This window comes from Microcaecilia unicolor, chromosome 5 (assembly GCF_901765095.1).
Source record: "Microcaecilia unicolor chromosome 5, aMicUni1.1, whole genome shotgun sequence".
NCBI classification, from domain to species: Eukaryota; Metazoa; Chordata; class Amphibia; order Gymnophiona; family Siphonopidae; genus Microcaecilia; species Microcaecilia unicolor.
Window position 1 is genome coordinate 247,212,235 of NC_044035.1, and position 21,785 is coordinate 247,234,019.

The 21,785-nt window shown below is 48.6% G+C and overlaps 1 protein-coding gene across 3 annotated transcripts in view; it reads left to right on the forward strand.

Moving 5' to 3' along the window:
- Positions 1-21,785, forward strand: part of LOC115470619 (beta-1,4-galactosyltransferase 3-like) — a 160,390-nt gene that overhangs the window by 62,132 nt on the left and 76,473 nt on the right. For 2 of the 3 annotated variants that reach the window (XM_030203925.1, XM_030203924.1), the window contains exons 3-4: positions 12,155-12,390; positions 19,029-19,219. In XM_030203925.1, the coding sequence (XP_030059785.1) occupies positions 12,155-12,390; positions 19,029-19,219 (427 nt within the window). The remainder of the gene's footprint in view (positions 1-12,154; positions 12,391-19,028; positions 19,220-21,785) is intronic. The other variant, XM_030203926.1, reaches the window with a different exon arrangement.

The window sequence follows — 21,785 nt, forward strand, 5'->3', positions numbered from 1 at the left end:
CTTCGGTACATCCCACCAGTCTATGGATTGATCGGCATGATGATATGGAAGGTAAAATTATGTATCATACCTGATAATTTTCTTTCCATTAATCATAGCCGATCAATCCATAGCCCCTCCCAGTTATCTGTAATGTTTATATTCTGGTTGCATTTCAGGTTCAAGTTTAGTCTTCAGTTCCTGTTCAGGAGGACTTTGTGTTGGTTTTTTCAATTGGATTCTTCAGGAGTTGAGACGATTTTGTGTTACAGTGAGCTGCTGCATTCCTCTCCCCTCCGTTTTACGGGGCTGGATTGAGACTTAAATTCTGCCGGCGCTCCCTCCCGCTTTGTGTGGCTGTAGGGCAGCTTTGTACCCCTCCCGCTTCGGCGGTGTTAGGGTCGGTCAGCTCCTCCCGCGGTTGCGGTTGCAGGATAAGCCAGATCCTCCCGCATCGGCGGGTGTGGTGTCCCTCCCCCGCTCCGTGGGGATGAGCTGGACGGATTCCCCTCCCCCACTTGTGTGGGGATGAGCTGGGTTGATTCCTCTCCCCCGTTTCGGCGGTGGTGAGCTGGGCAGAGTGTCCCTTTGTGGGTGTAATTCTCTAAGTGCTGAGTCCTGCAGATGGAGCTTTGATATCGACATATTGAGGAGTTTCCGGCAGCACATGACCACATATAGGGAGGCAAAAGGATTGCTCTCTATCTCCACCTGCTGGTAGATGGACACAACCCACCAGTCTATGGATTGATCGGCTATGATTAATGGATAGAAAATTATCAGGTATGATACATAATTTTACCTTAATGACATTCCACAACACAGAAACAAAGCCGAAGGAGGGGGCAGATCAATGTGGTTCCAAAACTGGTTTATTGAAGGGATGACAATATGACTCGATGCAGTCCTGTGTTTCGGCGCTACTCGCGCCTGATTCAGGAGTCAAACAATTTTATTCAGCCACAGATGGCAAATTGCAAATGTGAGGGTAAAAGCTTCCAATAATTCAGCATCCAAAGAATTGATAGGCCTTGCTCTTGAAGCAGGCATGAGTAGCGCTGAAACGCAGGACTGCGTCAAGTCATTTTGTCATTCTTCAATAAACCACCTGTTTTGGAACCACATTGATCTGCCTTCTCCTTTGGTATTGTTTCTGTGGGGGGAAAAAACTACCATGTTTATGGAAACTGATACCCAGATGATCGAAAGCCCTGCGCTGTTCCAAACAGCACTCTAAAAACCGCTCCTATGATCAGAGATAATAGCATTCAAATTTATGTGCACTATTCTTTCTGATCATGGGGTAGCATGCTCAAGCACAATCTTCGACACACTTGTTTGACGCCCAGACCTGTCAAATACAGGGCTGGATGTCTGTGGGACCACCAGACCTCAAACAGCATGGCCCTGGTGGCCTAGTGCCCCCACCGAACCTCCACCTCGATCCAGCGACATGGGGGCTGGAGGTCCGGCAGACCTCCAGTCCCCCCCCCCCGACAAGTTTGGGGGCCAGGAGATCTGGTGGGTCTCGTCCCCCTAACCCCCCACTCACATCCCCCCAAAGAAGCCCTGGTGGCCCAGTGGGCTGCAAATCAACCCCCCCCCCCCCCCAAACCTGGTGGCCTAGTGGCCCTCTTCCCTGCCCCCCCCCATACATTTTTTGGAGGAGGGAGGTACGCTGTCTCCTCTACCAGCAGAGCCACCTTGAAAATTGCAGTGCCCAGCTCTACCTAGTTCATCCTGGGAATATGTTTAGCATGTATTTGCATGCTACTTGTGCTAAGAGCCCTGTTTAGCATGCATTTACATGCTAGTTGCATTCTGAGCTCGCGAGCGCATTGGTTCACACGCTTGGGGGCTGTGATCATGGAGCGGTAGCAAATGCAGGCGCTAATAGCCTTTTGCACCCACGTTTACATCTGATCAAATGCACGTGAGGGAGGATGCTTGTGCACAGCAACAGAATTGAGTGAATCCTCATGATTTGTCACAGAAGAAACAGTATTAATAGACATAACAAAAAGGAAAGGGAAATGGGACTTGATATACCGCCTTTCTGAGGTTTTTGCAACTACATTCAAAGTGGTTTACATATATTCAGGTACTTATTTTGTACCAGGGGCAATGGAGGGTTAAGTGATTTGCCATGAATCACAAGGAGCTGCAGTGGGAATCAAACTCAGTTCCCCAGGATCAAAGTCCACTGCACTAACCACTAGGCTGCAGGTAAAGACCATATGACTTAACCAGTTTACCCATGTGTACCATCTACTATCTCTTTTAGAGATCCTATGTTCTTGTCTCAAGCTTTCTTGCATTCAGATATAGTCTTTGTCTCCACAAACCCCACTGGGAGGCTGTTCTAAGGTTCCACTAACCTTTCCACGAAGAAGTATTTCCTTAGGTTACTCGTGAGTCTATTCTCTTTCATAGACACCCGATATAAGAGGCTTGGGAGAGGCTAAGCCTCCTCAGCCAGAAGCACGATGACTAGAAAACAAAAACCAGCATCATGCAGTAAAGAGCCCACTACAGCAACTTAGGAGATCTGAAGACCTTTTCACTCAGCAGTATTAGCAGTGCTCTACCCTCCCTCCCCCCATGAATCTCAAACTGTCCCTGGCTGATCCATGTACTGCTATCTCTCCTTCCCTCCTGATCGCCGCCGGTAGCACAATAGCAATTCAGACAGGCTGGTTAAGAGCTTTGGCTTTCACAGTGATGCATCCCACCTCCTCTAGCATAACTTCTTGTTCCCACAGGGGCAGGGATCCTCACTGGAAGGCCAAGGCCCTGAGGCAGCCTGTGTAAATTGCTGTACTGCAAAGATCAAGGCAAGTCAGATGGATCATTGAACTGTGGAGAGAGAGGGAGGGAAGGGGAGGGAGGTGCTGGACCTGGGAAGAGAAATGTGCAGGTGCTGCTCTGCTGGATTGAGGGGAGGGGACGACAGGAAGAGGTGCTGGACCCACAAGGGGGAGGGAAAGGAAAGGACAGATGGTGGACCAGTGAGGAGGGGGTGAGAGAGAGACTGGAGAAAGAGAGGGGGAGAGACACTGGGGTGAGAAGAGAGGGAGAGATATTTGCCCCAGGGTAGGGGTACAGGACGAAGGGAAGAAAGAAGGTACAAGCAGATAGAGAAAAGATGCTGGGTATGGGAGGGAGCATAGAGACAGGGACACAGGGGGGCAATGGGAGTCAAATGTAGGTCTCAAGCTGCTGAGCCACCAGACCAATATTGAGAGGCCCTGTTTTTGACATCTTTTCTCAGAACCAGAAGTTTTGCTCAGACCTAAATTGTCCTGCTTTCTTGCACCTGCCTCTTCACATCTATGTGGATATAGATATAAGTATACAAATACCCCTTTAAGGATTGTCTTGGCCTCCTTTTCATTTCTTGAGAATCTAGTTTGCATAGGACCTCAAATATGTTATTTGTGGGGAACATGGACATGAGGGTCCCATAAACTTACTCCTGTTTGGAAAGCAAAATGGTAGAAATAAGAGCCTCCCATTTCCCCCCCCCCCCCCCAAACCCACCTCCCCGCTTCCCCCGTTTTCTATTTCTGTTGATGGCTCTCTCATTCTCCCTGTCTCCTCAGCTCGAAACCTTGGGGTTATCTTTGACTCTTCTCTCTCCTTCTCTGCTCATATCCAGCAGATCGCCAAGACCTGTCGTTTCTTTCTTTACAACATCCGTAAAATCCGCCCCTTTCTTTCTGATCACTCTACCAAAACCCTCATCCACACCCTTGTCACCTCTCGTTTGGACTACTGCAATCTGCTTCTTGCTGGCCTCCCACTTAGTCACCTCTCCCCTCTCCAGTCGGTTCAAAACTCTGCTGCACGTCTTGTCTTCCACCAGCGTCACTTTACTCATACTGCCCCTCTCCTCAAGTTGCTTCACTGGCTCCCTATCCGTTTTCGCATCCTGTTCAAACTTCTTCTACTAACCTATAAATGTACTCACTCTGCTGCTCCCCAGTGTCTCTCCACACTCGTCCTTCCCTACACCCCTTCCCGTGCACTCCGTTCCCTGGATAAATCCTTCTTATCTGTTCCCTTCTCCACTACTGCCATCTCCAGACTTCGCTCCTTCTGTTTTGCTGCGCCCTATGCCTGGAATAGACTTCCTGAGCCCCTACGTTTTGCCCCATCCTTGACCATCTTTAAATCTAGATTGAAAGCCCACCTCTTTAACATTGCTTTTGACTCGTAACCACTTGTATCCACTCGCCTCCACCTACCCTCCTCTCCTCTTTCCTCTACACATTAATTGATTTGTTTGCTTTATTTTTTGTCTACTAGATTGTAAGCTCTTTGAGCAGGGACTGTCTTTCTTCTATGTTTGTGCAGCGCTGCGTAAGTTTGTAGTGCTATAGAAATGCTAAATAGTAGTAGTAGTAGTGGGTGCAGAATGCTGTCTAAAAGCTGAGGTATGGGGAGGATCACGTGATGCTGTGAGCGGCGAAAGACGTGTCACATCGGCTGCTCGGGGCCTTATCCGCAGTTCGGCTATTCCACCCCACTCCTGGACTTTAAAATCTGGATTCTGGATTTATGAGCTGGTAACAACCTATGGACAAATACTTAACGCGAGCCACAATGGTGCATGCACCTAAAAGCTCGAAACGGAAAGAGGAGCGGCAGAAACCTTTGGATTCCAAAATGGCGGCTGCCTCCCCAGCAGCCTCGTCGCCCCGCTCACCCCCGGACAACATGGTCTTAGAACTTACGGATTCGGTGGTACACTCTCTGGACCCTAGATTCACACAACTGTTGGAACAACTTACAGGATTAACAGCTCTAACTGTTACAATTAATGTTACAGTTCTAATATGATATTTAAGAATAGGGGGAATTACTCAGAGCATGTGGTCGCAGCATGTGCTGTATTTAATAAATATGGGAAAATTATATTTTTGATTCTATATTTTATTCTCCACCAATTACCTATAAGGTAATAAGATTTACAAATGCAAGAATAAAGGGGAATTAAATATTATCTCTGTTGAATTACATTAACCTGCACTGCAAGATTTAAAAGCATGTGCTCAGAACAGAAAAGACCATATATTTTAGCTTCAAAAGGGTTTATTTACAATACAGGTAATGTAATCATGTTACAAGCTAGAGGTATCTTTTAGAAGGATCTTGGTACAGGAGAAATTTGCTTAAACAAGAAAACAGGTTTGAATCATAAATTAACTTACAAGTCTTTGCTGCAGAATTGTTGAAGTGTCTGTTAGAGAGTGAAGAAGGAATCCTCTCTGCAGAGGATGTCTTTTCTTGTAAAGCTGTGGTTGTTGCCTGGAGAATTCTTGTCAGGGTGTGTGTGAAGTTCAGCAGAGAGAAGCAGGTCCCAAGAGCAGCAGATCCCAAGAGGGAGAGCTGGGCTGTTCCCAGGCTTTTTATAATGTTCCTATGGAAAACTTAGGGGCTACTGAATTCTGGGTAATGTAGTTTGCAGAGCATGGTCACATGTTTCCTGGATATCTGCTGGCAAATGGCTTTTTGTAGCTTGATGGCTTCAGTCTTTGTCTTTGATAGGTGGAGTTTCACAGACCCCAGACTCTGTGGCTGCTGTCCCTCTTTGAGTTTTTATTATGCTGATGTACAGATATTCACACCCAGCCAGTTTCTTTGTTATCAGTAGTCCAGGTGGAAGGGGGATGTGAAATGAAAGCCAGACCAGTTTATCTGATTCTGTCTCTATAAGTCTTTAAAGCTGTATTTTTATATTGGTATATGATCCAGCAAAATCAATAACTCATATCATGCTACATAACCTCTGAGCTAACACGCAGGACTGGGGAGCTGGAGGTGCGAGTGTCCGAGGTGGAGGATGTATAACAGGCCCATGCAGGAAAACTAGAAAAGCTGGAGCGCTTGACCCAAGAATACCATCAGAAACTGGAGGACCTGAAGAATCGCGCCTGCCACGATAATTTGAGGTTTGTCGGATTTCCAGAATCTATTGCTGAAACAAAAGTTAAGGAAACACTGGAAACATGGTTCTAGCAACTTTCCCAGAAGCGGGAGAGGGAAGGGCGATCCGCCGTGAACTGGCCCATCGTATCGGCCAAAAGCCCACGAGAGATCTAAGGCCTTGGGTTGTAATCGCTAAATTTCACAGTTACTCTCAGAAAGCAGCACTGCTGCGGCTCTATAAAACCTGCAGAGAGGATACAAAATTTGATGGTGAACTGGTAAAAATTTTTCAGGACTATTCTGCTGCCTTGACAGTTAAGCGCCGTGCTTCCTCTGTAATCTGTGCGAAACTGGTTGAAAAACTTCGCTTTATTCAGTACCCGGCCACCCTGAAAGTTCTTATAAATGGCACGTGGAAATCCTTTCTAACGCCTGAAGTAGCGTCGGAATGGCTTAACTGACCGGATACTTGAGCAGAGTCAGACACAAGGTTGCTGCCTTGGATTACACGTTCCCTTGTGCTTGGGCGAGCATGTTTGAGAGTTGCCATGTTGGCAGTTTTGCGAGTTTAGAATTGGGATGGAACTATCTGAAGCCGTAACTGGGCTGCAATATGAATGCGGTATAAGGGTCACTTATGTGCTGGACAGACTCGACTGCAGATGGAAGAACTACACACAGGAGCAGTTATGATTGCTGGGGACCAGCAACCTTGGAACCCGGTGCAGTGAGAGACCGGTTTGCGGAGAGAACACATAACTGGTTAATCTGCATTTAGACAGATCCTCTGTTTGTAACTCTGGGAGACCTGTTATGGGTTCGAATCTACAATGGCGAACTGGGATGGGGACCCCACATCATTCTAGATCTCCTTTGACTGTCCTTTCATAGGAGGGGGTGGTCATATTTATCTAGGCATAGGACAGGGTCTAGTGGGATTGTTATGTTTGGTGCGGGGGAGGGGCGGTTGGGCGGAAGGGGGTGGCTGGGGGTGGGATTTGGTTTGTGGGGCGGGGAGCAGAGAACCGACTGGAGGGTAATATGAATGTTGGGTCGTTGTTTTGAGTGGTGGGAGTCATGCATGCTGGGCGTATGGATCTTTGTATAACACAAAGGGAGCTGTACACCCACCTGACCAGCTGTTTGGATGGCCCCTGGCTGAGGCTGGGCAGCAGGGGGTCTGAGAGGGAATTGAAAGTATTAGTAGTGTGGGCTCTGGATGAACGGGATGGCTAGGACCCCACCAACACGCTTAATTTCTTGGAATGTGGCAGGGATCACATTCCCTATTAAACGCGCCAAAATCTTGTCGACTCTTAAGCGCCATGGGGCCTCCATATCATACCTACAGGAGACGAAACTCTCAGATGCAGAACATCAGAAACTGTGCCATCAGTGGGTGGGGGAGTGTTACTTCTCTGCTGATCGACAGGGGTGTGTGGCGGTTTTGCTTAAGCGGGGTCTACCCTGTGTGTCCCAACTGGAGGAGAAAGACTCTGAGGGCAGATATGTATTGGTGCACCTTAATTATATGGGTCAAGAGTACTATTTATACGCTGTGTGCGGACCAAATGTCTTTGAAACTGGGTTCTTTCATGCACTTGTTAATTTAGGTCTTAAATACGACACGGGCCCTTGGCTTATGGTGAGTGATTTTATTTATTTATTTTGGGACATTTATACCCCGCCTTTTGCCAGAGGTTTGCAGCCCCAAAGCGGCTTACAATGAACCAATAAAATAAATTACCAGTTACAGTTACATTTCAATAGTTAGGACGGGAGAGCAGAATGGGAAAGGAAAGGTAAGGGAGACAAAGATGGGCAGCAGAAGTCCAGGTGGGCCAAGAGAGATGATGGAAATCCAGCCTAACAAGAACAGGTCCAGCAAGGCGAACGAAGATCTGAAGAAACAGCAGCAGCATGCAGAGGCAGGACGACACTGGAGGCAGGCTTCCTCTGCGACGGAGTCAGTGGCGCAGGAGTCAAGATGGCGGACCAAACGGTCGTCCTCTGCAGCACCAACCGTCGAGGCTTTCCAAGCCAGAGACCTCCTCCACTGCACCTCCATCAGGCCAGCCGAAGAGAAGAGCCGGGGTACAAATCCAACAGGTAGGCAGGAGGACGCAAAGGCAGCAGACTCCCCGATGGATGAGATGACGAGCAGGGGAGAGGCAACAGCACAGCACCCAGCAGTCAACGGTCTGCCCGGCAGCGACGGCTCAGGCAGAGCACGGTGAGCCAGTCCCGCAGAGCGGAGGAAACCGGCGGCATGGACGAACCGAGGGAGCCCGAAGACAGAAATTGCCAGCTCAATCGCTCCGGTAAAGTGAACAAGCCGTCCACTGGCACCGAAAACGTGAAGATTGCCAGTGGCCCCCCGACACAGCTTGCTCCAAGACAGGTGGTAAGAGGAGCCCCAGATCTTCATGGACCCCCAAAGATCAGATTTGGGCTAGTGCCCTGCTAGACAACGAGCGAGCTCCGAGAGGGGATCGGGAGTCGATGGATCGCCAGCCCGTTAGTCAGCAGCCATCTTGGTTTTAACCAGGTCTTTGATCCAAGTCTGGATCGTTCCTCGCCTGGGGCATGGAGTGCACTGGCCAAGGGTAGGGGTTTGCCCTACCTTTGCAGATTTCTGGATTTGGTGGACCTGTGGCGTTTGCTACACCCGTCACAGCGTGATTACACGCACTTTTCCCGGGCCCACCAGTCCTGGTCCCGTATTGATTGTATTCTTCTATCAACCTCGATTTTCTCAAGGGTGGTATCAGCAGATTTGGGCCCTATGGCGATATCAGATCACACGCTAATCTGGGTGGACTTAGCACTGGGTCTAAATGCAAGTACAGCTGGTATTTGGAGATTTCCATCTTGCCTCTCGGATGACCCTGATTTTCAGAACTTCCTGGTTCAGAAATGGAATCTTTTCGCGGAAACCAATGTCGGCCATAGGGAGACCCCAGATTTGTTCTGGGACACATCAAAGGCAGTGATGCGGGGTGAGGTAATTAGTTACCTGAGTGTACAAAACAGGAGAATCACCCAGGGGATTCTCTTGTTGGAGCGCCGGTATCAACAAGCTAAACAGGCCCATTTGAAGCATCCGTCCGGGGCCACCTTTGAGAATGTGAAAGCTGCTCTGGCTGTTCTGAACTCTTTGCTTCATGAGCACATGAAAAAGCAATTATTCTCTCGACGTCAATCCAATAAGTTTGGTAACCGGCCGGGTAAACTACTTACCCGGGTGGTGAAAGCATGGTCTGCTAGAACATTCATTCTTACGTTGGTGGCACCGGATGGGTCTAGGAAATCTAACCCCACCGACATTATGCAAATTTTTCATGACTATTTTTCACAGATGTACCAAGTGGATCTGGAACAGGGGGGCCCCTCTCTGGTAGGCTACCTTGTGGACTCGGGTTTTCCTACTCTTTCTCCTGAGGCTAGCAACTCCTTAAATCCCCGTTGAGGGCAAGTGAGGTCCAACAGTCTCTGACACTGGGTATTGCCCTGGGAGCCGACGGATTCTCCCCAGAATACTATAAGATACTGGTTCAACAAGTGAGCGCACCACTTACGCTATTCTATAAGGAGGTGATTTCAGGGGGAACCTTTCCTGCACGAGCTAACGAAGCACGTATAGTACTCATTCCCAAACCTGGTAAAGCTCCTGATTCCCCTGAGGCTTATTGCCCAATTTCGCTGCTCAATGTGGACGTAAAAATCTTGGCAAGGGTGCTGGCAGATAGGCTAGCTAAGCATATTCCCGATCTGGTGGGAGACCACCAGGGTGGGATTTGTCAGAGGGTGGCACCCAGGCCTAAGTATTCGTGGAGCGCTGTTGGCGGTGGGCCAGAGTGGGGCCTCACGGAAGCCGATGCTCCTGGTTGGTCTAGATGCAGAGAAAGCTTTCGATCGCGTATCCTGGGAATACCTCTTTGAGGTGTTGTGATATGTAGGGATGAAGGGGTGGTTTTTGCAGACAGTGGGCACCTTATACATGGAACCGGTGGCCCGTGTGCTGGTGAATGGCTTATGCTTTCCTAGCTTTCAGGTAGGTAGAGAAACCCAACAGGGGTGCCCATTATCTCCTCTTTTGTTTTTGTTATATTTAGAACCCCTACTCCGCACCATACTAAGAGATCCGGCAATCATGGGAGTTCTGCTACCCCATCTCTCTATTAAGGTGTTGGCCTTTGCTGATGACATATTGCTAACCATTATGAACCCCCAGGGCTCTTTGGCCACTTTGCTGTGTTATCGCAGAATATGGATATTATTCGGGCTTCAAACTTAACTTACAGAAATTGGAGGCCTTAATGATCCCTGTTTCAGTGCGGGAGGAATGGGAGGGATTCTTCAACTGGCCATATCAAATATCTAGGCATTAGGGTCCCAGCAGATTTGAAACAACTCTACGCTATTAATCTGGCTCCACTGTGGGCATCGACTCAAATTTCTCTGAGGATGTGGCTATCTCTGTGGGGAAGGATAGCGTTATATAATATGATAATAAGTCCTTAAGTGGCTCTTATTCAAGTATTGTCCCTCTTTTTTCTGCAACGTGATGAACGGCTGTTGCATCGATTGCTGGTGAAGTTTTTTGGGAACGGATGGCGAGCCCGGGTTCCTTTTTTGCAGACCAGGATAACGTTATATAATATGATAATAAGTCCCTAAGTGGCTCTGTTATTGAAGTGTTGTCCCTCATTTTTCTGCAACGCGATGAACGGCTGTTGCATCGATTGCTGGTGAAGTTTTTTGGGAACGGATGGCGAGCCCGGGTCCCTTTTTTGCAGACCTATCTTCTATGGCCAAGGGTGGCCTCAGAGCGCTCAGTATTAAAGTATTCTCAGTGGCTGGCTGTATGAGATATCTGAGTGACTGGTTTAGGGGTACGACTTTCTTTTCCTTCTCCCACTACTGAGGGTATGGTGCTGAGCCCGCACCACTTTAATTATTGACTACATGCAGCCCCTGGTCGAGCGGCTGCGAGACCGAGTTTTGCCCCCCTATTTCTTCCCCTGCGGAGGGCATGGCGTTGAGTCTGTAGGCTTTACAATCTTGACCCTCATGTATCCTCATTGTTGCCAATTTGGGGGAATGTAGACTTCCCTGTGGGTAGGTCCTCGGCGGTTTTCTGCAGGTGGAGGGAGGAGGGGACTCTTTTTCTCTTCCAAGTTGGCACATGTAAAACTTTCCAGGACTTATGTACTAGCAAGCACTTGACCCCTCAGGCCTTTCTCCCCTATCTGCAACTATGCCATTATATTGTCTTGTTACCACAGGCCTTTTCTGTGACAAAATGGGAACAACTAGTTGAGATATATGACCTAGAAGCACAATTGGCAGTTCCCCTGAAATATTTTCATAACCAATTAAGAGAGACATTACCTGAGGTGTGCTATGTGGACCTGGCGCAGAGTTGGTCTGGAGATTTGGGATACCAGATACAAAATAAAACATTACAAGCCAGCTTTCGAATGTGCTATGGGGCTTTTGGGAGTGCTGATATTCGGGAGTTGCAGTATAAATTTACTATATGCCTATATATCTTGCTGCATAGGGCCTTTAGGGCTACCCTGCGACCCTGTGATGATTGCCCGAAATGTGGGGGAACTGGAGCCCATTTGGGCCATATGTTCTGGCTATGTCCTCCGGTTCTGGCGTTCTGGACGACCCTTTGTGCCCATGTGTCTGGGATTTGGAGGATTAGGTGGCGACCCTCCCCTGCATTGCTGTTTGATGTGTATCATACAGAGGGATCTCGCAGAGCGGGTCTAGCAACTTTCCTAAGGCGGACGGTTCTGATGGGGAAAAAAACTATATTGAGTATCTGGCTGCTTCTCGATCGCCCCTCGGTTCTGCAGTGGCGGTCCCTTATGATCTCCTTGAATGCAGTGGAGCTTAGGGATGTTCGGGATCTGGCCTCCCAGTGCAGGGACCTTCTCTTGCAATGCTGATCTCCCTTCTGGAACACGCTAACGCCGACTGCTCGGAGTAGAATTTTGAATGGTTGATGCCCTCTAGGGGAGGGAGAGGGGGGTGGGGGAAGTTATGCCAAAATAATAAATTTCAAAATTGTTGACTACCTGTTATTATTGTAACCACATACATTTGCATAAATAAAGTTTAAAGAAAAAAAAAGCTGAGGTATGGACTTTCCATCTTATTGCACTTAAACAGTGACTAGTGATGCTAGCAGGTTCTTAAATGATGGTCTTTTGTTTGTATCCTCATGCAGTTGGTCCAATAACTGTCGTGTTCACGAAACTTCCCAGTGAGAGAGGAATTGTCAAGAAAAACCCCTATGTTCAGTCAGGTGGGCAGTACAAGCCGCCTCATTGCTTAGCCCATTACAAATCGGCGATCATTATACCACACAGGAACAGAGAACTGCACCTTCGGTATCTTCTCTACTATTTACACCCGTTTCTACAGCGGCAGCAGCTCCAATATAGGATCTACTTGATTCATCAGGTAAACCAAATGCTATTCTGCTGTGTTTATGTGCCTTATTTGCATTTTGTCAGTAACTTTTTTTTTTTTTCAATTGCAAATCAAATATCTCAGGGATTTCTGTAAGTTGATTTTTTTGGCCTAGTAGTTCCTTCTTTTCTTGCTTTGATTTTTCTAATTCCAATTCATTCAGATACAGGGCTAGGATCCTGGATCTATGAGCCTTTATTCACAACAAAGTGATAGACAGTGGGCAATAGACCATGAACTTAAGAGACAAGGACAACGATGTACAACTTCTTACAACAAGTTTATTGGTTGGAGACTTGAAACAGTACTGTTTCAGGAGGCTTCGCAACTGGTTAGGTGCACAAAGACTGCTATATGCCGAGCACTTGAGTAACAATAAAATAAGCCGGTCTTGAAAAAGACCTTTTATTAAGTGTTAACAGAGATCTGTGATGTCTGTGTCACTCATTAGAGTGCAAATTACAATACTTTGTATTTTGCACTCTGACCAATAAACTTGTTCTAAGAAGCTGTACATCATTGTCCTTGTCTCTTCAGTTCATGGTCTGTTTCCCACTGTCTATCACTCTTGTGTAACTGCCGTGGGATTCAGCGCTCTTCCACCTTGGTGGATTTATTTTTCTTTACTGTTTATTCACAACAGCCCAGCAATTTCTCCCCTGTTTTTTAATTGAATCCCGCCTTCTGTAACAGAATACAGCAGCATGTCTCCTTATGGAACTCCTGTATCATGGGCTATAAATCTGAACATCAGGTGTTGTCCTTAAGGATTACTGTAATTCTTTTTCTTCCTTACCCTGCCCCCAGGTGAAAGGGAGAGGTCTGTGAATGCTGCCTTCACAGCATCCCCAGTCCTGGTTTACATGGAGTGTCGGATATAACTCCAGTAATAGAACTGAGGATCATCTGCATGGAAGGTAGATCATTACCACTGAATTGGACCCTTTATATACGTTTTTGCTTTCTGAAGCAGAAATTGTACCCATGGTGGATACCAGGGGTGACCTAAGGCAATAGGCTGCCTGCGCCCGGTCTGGCATGTCCTCCCCCCTTCCCCCTTCAACCCTTTCCCCGCGTTTACCTTATTTTTACTTTTCCAAAAGGCAGCAGCGATTCTCATAGGCTGCCCTGCTGCAGTGCTGGCAGTACCAGCCTCTTCGCTGTACTGCATCCCGCCTCTGAGGAAATAGGAAGTTACATCAAGAGGTGGGCCGCAGTAGGGAGAAGAGGCCAGTGCCAATGGCAGGGCAGCTTATAGGAATTGCTTCTGCTGCCATTAACGCCTTTTGGAAATGAAAAAAATAAGGTAAACATGGGGAAGAGGGTTGAGGAGGGAAGGGGTGAGTGCCACTTGAGGCCCTGCCTCAGTTGGCCTAATGGTAGGGCTGCCACTGGTGGATACTATTGCAGACAGCTCAAAAAATTCAAGAGTTATGAGTCACAAAGAAGGGAAAAGATCTTGGTGCTAGTGGTAGGGGCATGAATTGTCTTAGCAATAAGTAGTTGATTCTAAATTAAAACATAATGATCACAGACTTTATACCGGGTCAGAGTGATCCCTGATATAGGGGGTGGGTGGCAAAAGGGTTGACAGTTGGGTCATTTGGTGGAAGAAGATACACTGGTATCATTGTCTGATTTAGAGGAAGAATATGAGTTGCGCCAGACAGATGCCTTCCACCTGCGACAAATCTCTGTCTTTATCCAGAGACGTGTATTTCTGAATCTCGGAAATCCAGAGACTCCCCTGGAACAGGCCATGACTGGGGGAAGCGGTAGGGGTTGTATTTCTCAGCTTTATAAGACATTGAGCCAACAAGATGTACCCCTATTATATATATTCAGACTTGGGAAACTGCTCTAGGGAGGGGATATCAAGTTTAAGAGACATAAATCTCTCAAATTACATGAAGAAAAATGTTCTGACTGAATAGCTAGACCCTTTCTAAGATGAAGGGTGAATGGTTGGGTAGGGCAGCGACTCCCAAACAGTGCAATAGATCATAGGGACAGGGCTGCTCCCCCTCTTTCTGGATGTCCATTGTGACCTGAACCCAGTAGTGGCAGTCTGCATAAAGCCTGTGAGTCAGTAAATGTGCTCTGTCCTCCCATGTGGGCTTCCTGAGACTGAAGACCCATGCAGAATAGGCTACTACTGCTGCTGCCTGCATGATGAGGAGGAAGTGGATGAGAGGGCAGGAAGTGGTAGTCTGCTATTTTGTTTTCATCATCATCAGGGTAGAGAGAGGTCTTGTGAATTTAAGTACTTAAAGTTTGGGAGACAGTGTCTTAGAGGGTGTTTTCTCACTTTCCAGTTCCCTGTTCTAGAAGGGACAGCGTCCACAATTGCTTTCTTTTGCCCAAAGCCCAGATCTGTGCCCTGAAAAGCAAATTGTCATGATAAAATATCATGTAAACTACCAGTCCTGAAACCTAGGAAAAAGCTTCTGATTGCTAATCAAAAGCCAACCCAAGCACCAAAAAAAGAACTACTTCTGATGCAACAACATGAGTCACCCACGCCTCCCACTCCCCTCCACAATAACAAAGATGCTGTCTCTTTTGTACCACTGGAAATCTGTTCAGAGAAAAGAATTCCAGTAGTACTGGTAGTTTCTCTAGGAAGCCTGTCATTAACTTAAGAAAGTGCCCGACCCTGCGGGTGATTCTTACTATTATAAACTCATTCTGAGGTTTTCAATTAAAATAAAGCTTTAAACAAATCCATTATTTTAATTCACATCTACATTTTAATTTCTATGAGCCAGTGAATCTAAGTTGTGATTGCTGATACATAACTAGTGACCCGTAATGTATGTTAGGTTTTGCAGTTACATCTAGTGAATTATAATTTAATTTTCTTATATAGTCATTTCCTCCTGCTCCTTGGCACTGGCAGCTTTCACTTGCAATTACTTGATGAGTTTTTCTCTTGTGCGATAGTAACATAATAGATGACTTCAGATAAAGACTTGTATGGTCTATCCAGTCTGCCCAACAAGATAAACTAATAGCATAAGGTATATTGTGATACTATGTATGTATACTTAATCTTGATTTGTCCTTGCCATTTTCAGGACACAGATTGTAGAAGTCTGCCTGGCATTGGCCTTGTTCTCCCAATTTCTGAAGTTGTCATTGAAGCCCCACTCCAGCCTATCCAAATCTGTCCAGCCATGATCAGGGCACAGACTGTAGAAGTCTGCCCCCACACTGGCTTTGCTTCCCAATTACTGGTGTTGCCATCTAATCACCACTAAGCTTGTTTGATTCCATGCCTTATACAAAGTGGTATCCCACTTCCTCCTACACCAGACATATCTAAGGGGGTCACTCTAGAAGCATTAACACTTAGAAGAAACTGCTATTTACATGTGTAGATGGCTGGAACCAGTGGTGTGCTGGTAAATTTTTAACAGGCTCTCTCCCCGGTCCATCTCGGCCCCCCTCCCCCCGTCCACCTCGGTGCCCCCCATCCACCTCTGCGCCCCCCCCCCCCCCCAAAAAAAAAAAATTGCAGAGCTGGCTATACCCGGGGGGGGGGGGGGCCAACACATTACTCTCTCCAGGAAAAAAAAAATTAAATGATCCCAGGTTCCAATCTAATTCATGTTTAATATGGGATAAAATGCCATAAATAAGTAAATAAACATAAACTTTTAACGTTCAGCACCTGATTCTCAAAGTGGACATATTCCAAACACTATAATGAAAATAAAATTATTTTTTTTTCTACCTTTGTTGTCTGGTGACTTTGTTTCTCTGATCATGCTGGTCCAGTATCTGATTCTGCTGCTCTCTATCTGTTCCCTTGACTCCGTTTCCAGGGCTTCCTTTCCATTTATTTATTTCTTTTCTTTCCTCCTTTCTTCTTCATTTCTGGTCCTCCGCATACTTGACTGTACAGTGGATCCAGCTTCTGCCTATTTTCTCCATCCATGTGTAGTTTCTCTTCTCACTTCCTTTTCCCTCATCTAATCTCCTTCCTTTATCTTCCCTCCATGTCCAGAATTTCTCTTGCTCTCCCCGCCATCCACGTCCTGAAACTCTCCTCTCTCCCCTGCCCCCCTCTGCCCAGCAATTCTCTCCCCTGCCCATCCATGGCCAGCAATTCTCTCCCCTGCCCCCCTCTGCCCATCCATGCCCAGCAATTCTTTCCCCTGCCTCCCTCTGCCCATCCATGCCCCGCAATTCTCTCCCCTGCCTCCCTTCGCCCCCCCATCCTCCCCTGCCGCTCCCATCCGTCAGTTTCAATTACCTGCCTCGAAGCGCCGCATTATTTAAGGCCTGCCTGCTGCCCGTCTGCAGCTGCCTTCCCTGCTTGCTTCTCAGGAGTTCGGTTCGCGCCCTTAGTCCCGCCACGGGAAAAGGAAATGACGTCAGAATGACGTCAGAAGGCGGGACTAAGGGCGCGAACCGAACTCCTGAGAAGCAAGCAGGGAAGGCAGCTGGAGACGGGCAGCAGGGCTTTAAATAAGGCGGCGCTTCGAGGCAGGTATTTGAAACTGACGGATGGGAGCGGCAGGGGAGCATGGGGGAGCGAAGGACATCGCTACACATGGATGGGAGCGGGAGGGGAGGTAAGCATGGCGCCCTCCTGCCATGCTTACCTCGTGCAATGGAGCCGGCTCGTCCCGTACAACAACCGGTGTGCAAGAGCTGTCAAAATTTAACAAGCGGCTCTTGCGAGCCGGTTCCAGCACACCACTGGCTGGAACCTAGAGATTTCACAGGGGCATGGTTTGGGCTGTCCAAAATGTATACATGTATTTCTTATTCCACAATGGGAATATAAATATTTTCAGCATTTCCTTGTTAGTTTTTTCACCAGCTTCAAGGCACACTGTTTCATCCAAGTGTCAGGCTAGGCACCGAAATAGAGTGATATAAACGGTAATTGTGCTTAACCTTCTTGGGTTTTTTGGGGGTGGGGGGGTGGTTTTGTTTTTAGTTCAAAATGTTACATTTCACCTTTTGGGGCTTTGCTACTTAATTGGCAACATCCCTATTTATATTTTTCTTAAATAGGGTTTCTGTGCTTAGAGGGGCTGGCATTTTATACATGGAGGCACTCAGCTCCTAGCTGTCTTCCCCCATGGACCAGTATCTCCCTCTCTCACATACACACCCTCTCCAGTCTGGCATCTCTATGCACACCACTAGTCCTCTAAACTTATGGTGAGTCACCAGCAGCGGACGTGCTACAGGCAGGCTTTCTCCAACCCACCACAGCGCCTTCCCTCTTCTATATTCTGCCCACAGGAAGTTGTATCAGAGGAGGCAGGACACGACAGAGGGAAGGAGCCAAGAAGGGCAGAGGAGGCCTGTATATAGACCTTCTGTTGCTGGTGTGGGAGGGAAAGATGCTAAACCTGCATCCCAATGGCTTGCTTTTCTATGTTTTGTACTTATTTGGGGGGGGGAGGGGGGGAGAAATTCCAGACCGAGAGTGGGGGTAGGGTGGGACTGAGAGATGCCAGACCTCAGTGGGAGGGGGAGGGAGATACCAGACCCACAGTGGGTGGGAGGGGGATGGAGAGATGCCAGACCTACAGTGGGGGGGGGGGGAGGGGGGGAAGGGAGGGAGAGATGCCAGACCTGCATTGGAGAGAGATCCCAGACCACAGTGGGGGGGCAGGGAGAGAGATGCCAGACTCAAGTGGGAAAGGGGGAGAGAAATGCCAGACTCACAGTGGGGTAGGGGAGAGACATGCCAGACTCACAGTGGGGGGGGGGGGGGGGGGGGGGGGGGGGGGGGGGTGGGGGGGGGGGGGGGGGGGGGGGGGGGGGGGGGGGGGGGGGGGGGGGGGAGGAGAGAGAGAGATGCCAGATGTGCAGTATTGGGAGAGGGTGATGCTTGCCCAGGGGGTATGAAGTGTGATGGGGGAGGGAAGAGAAAGGGAAGAAGTTGGATGTGTGGATAGTCAGGGACACAGAAGAGATTCTGGGTGTGGAGGGAGCATAGGGACGGAGATGCTGGACAGGATGGATGGTGGATCTGGACAGGATGGATGGTGGATATGGTGAGAGAAGAAATGCCACACGGACAAGAGACTGTATTCAAAAACATAGTAAAACAGAAAAAAAAGATACTGGGACCAAAGCGAATGGGAAAATGATGTGCTTTGACAAGGGTGAAAAAAGTACTTTGTTCTGAATGTTTTCATTTTCAGATTTGGGAAATAGGTATCTCTGATATCTTGCATTTCAGTTTTTCTCTAGTTTTGCTGTGCATACAGAGTCTGACTTCTTGAGGTTTCCAGTTCATATTTGCCTTCATATTTCTGTTTCTGATGTTTGGTCCTCCCCCTTCCCCTCCACCCCACTTAGGAGAGGTGAAGTTATAGGGAGCCATCTTAATTTTTTCACCTGGGACCTATTCAGTCCTAGCTATTCCACCAATCTCTGGTACCTATACATCAGAAGTTAACACCAAGCCAGTCAGGTTTTCAGGATATCTATAATCAATATGTATGAAAAAATGTGCATGTGCTGCTCCCATTGCATGCAGATCTTTCTAATGCTTATTCGTTGTTGTTGTTGTTCTGAAAACTTGACTGAGTGTACAACCTTTCAAATTTAGGTCACTTTGATCTATGTTGGCAAGTAAGAGCATTTTGCTTTTCTAGGCTGGAAATGGTACATTCAACCGAGCAAAACTCCTCAATGTTGGAGTAAAGGAAGCTCTTAAGAATGAGGATTGGGACTGCCTGATCATGCATGATGTGGACCTTATTCCTGAAAATGATTACAATTTGTACATCTGTGACAACAGGTACCCTAAGCATATGTCAAGTGCCATGGACAAGTTCGAATACAGGTACTGGAAATGAAAGGAAGTCATGCCTTAGATAAAATGAGATCTTTCTTTTTTTGTAGTTTGATCCTGTGAACCACTAACAAAAAATGTCTGCCTCCAACTTGCCCCAGGTGTTAAAGCAGGGGTAGGCAACAATGGTACTCAAGGGCCACAACCCAGTTGAGTTTTCAAGATTTCCACAGTGAATATGCATGAAATCTATTTGCATACAATGGAAGCAGTACATGAAAATTAATCTTCTATATATTTATTTTGGAAATCTTAAAAAGCTGACTGGATTGTGGCCCTCGAAGACCGTGGTTGCCCATCTCTGTGTAAGAGACAGGTAGATTTTCACTTTAAGCACTTGCCACCAATTCAGGAATATGTAAATTTTCACTTCAAGCAATTGCCACCAATTGTATATTTTCTAGGGTTGAGAGCTTCCAGCATTAAAATTAAATTTGTATTGTTTTCTGTGTTAAATTTATTCTCCGAGGACAAGCAGGCTGCTTGTTCTCACGACTGGGTTGACGTCCACGGCAGCCCCCACCAACCGGAACAAAAACTTTGCGGACGGTCCCGCATGCAGGGCACGCCCACCGCGCATGCACGGCCGTCCCCGCTCAGTTTTTTTCGATTCCGCACTGAGGAGAGACATGTTACCGTCTCTCTCTTGGTCAGTCCCGGAAACCGGATCGCGGCCTAGCCGCGAATTTTCTTTTTCGTGTGCGTTCGCGCTTCTTTTCTTTTCTTATCTCAAAAAAAAAAAAATTTTGTTTGTCCCCTCGTCGTCTTAGCGCGGGGGCGCTTCGTTGCGGCCTTGTGGCCGTCGGTCATTTCTTTTTCGGGTGTGCTTTTCACCGCCACCATCGACGACTTTGACTTCGCCGACGCGATTTTTCCGTCGATGTCCTAGAAGGTCCCGAGTGGATTCAAGAAGTGTGGTCGGTGCGGCCGGCACATCTCGCAAACCGATACTCACGCTTGGTGCCTCCAATGCCTTGGCCCGGAGCATAATACTAAGACGTGCACCTTGTGTCTCGGATTGCGAAAGCGGACATAGGTGGCGAGGCAAGTTCGTCGGGACCAACTTTTTGGAACTTGCGCCGGCCCTTCGATGTCGACGGCCGGGTCTTCGGGTACCGATGTCGACGAAATCGACACCGACGATGGCATCGACCCCAAGAGCACAGGTACCGTTGGCCCGCCGGACCTCCGGCGACGGCGAGTGGCCCCGCGGGCAGTCGGCCCCGGCCACTCCCTCTACCCAGGGCCATCGAGACCGAACCCTGTCAGACCCGATCCCTCGAGGCTGGGGGGAGGGGGGGTTCTATCTCCTCTTCATCTCTGCCACCGAGCGTCGATGATGGGGACCGAAAGAAACCAAAGAAGCATCGGCATTGGTCGCCCACGGCTCACGGGACTGCTAGTTCCGGCGCCTCCAAAGATGAATCGACACCGAGGAAACGGCAGTGCCGAGAGGAGCGTTCCCCCTCGGTCGAAGAGGTGTCGCTGCGTCAGTCCATGGGTGCTTCGGTACCGTCTCCTGGACCCGAGCAGCTTCCGACACCGGCACCCACACCGGCCCCCCTGCCTTTCCCGACAGCGGGCCTGGACGAGTGCCTCCGAGCCATCCTTCCAGGGATTCTGGAAGGGCTGATGTGCCAGGCCTTGCCGGCCCCGGGGGTGCTTGCGCCCCCGGCGCCGTTGATGGAGGCGCCAGCGTGCTCCAGCCCGATGCCGAGGCCTCCGACGCCGCTTACGGTACCGGTGTCGACCGCCACGCAGGTGGAATCCCCGTCGACGTCGATGGAGGGAGCTTCATCCCCGCCGGCACGGGAGTCCACCGCTCGACGCCACCATCGAGGACGTGGTTCCTCGCAGTCGAGACAGGCCCGGTTCAGGTCTGAGCTGAAAGAGCTCATGTCCGACACCGAGGAAGAGGCCTCGTGGGGGGAGGAGGAGGATGCCAGATATTTCTCCTCAGAGGAGTCTGAGGGCCTTCCCTCCGACCCCACTCCTTCACCGGAGAGGAAGCTCTCTCCCCCTGAGAGCCTCTCCTTTGCCTCCTTTGTCAGGGATATGTCTATATGCATTCCCTTCCCCGTGGTCTCTGTGGATGAGCCGAGGGCTGAGATGCTCGAGGTCCTCGACTATCTCTCCTAGAGAGTCTTCCACGGTACCGTTGCACAAGGTCCTCAAAGAGACACTGCTTCGGAACTGGCAGAAGCCATTATCTAACCCCACCATTCCCAAGAAAGCGGAGTCCCAATACAGAATCCACTCTGACCCAGAGTTAATGCGGCCCCAATTGCCTCATGACTCGGCGGTCGTGGACTCTTGCTCTCAAGAGGGCATGGAGTTCGAGGGATACCGCCTCGGCGCCCCCGGGGCGGGAGTCTCGCACTCTGGACTCGTTTGGGAGGAAGGCCTACCTATCTTCCATGCTCGTGACCCGCATCCAGTCGTACCAGCTCTACATGAGCATTCACATGCGGAACAATGTGAAGCAACTGGCGGACCTGGTCGATAAGCTCCCTCTGGAGCAGTCCAGGCCTTTTCAGGAGGTGGTCAGGCAGCTGAA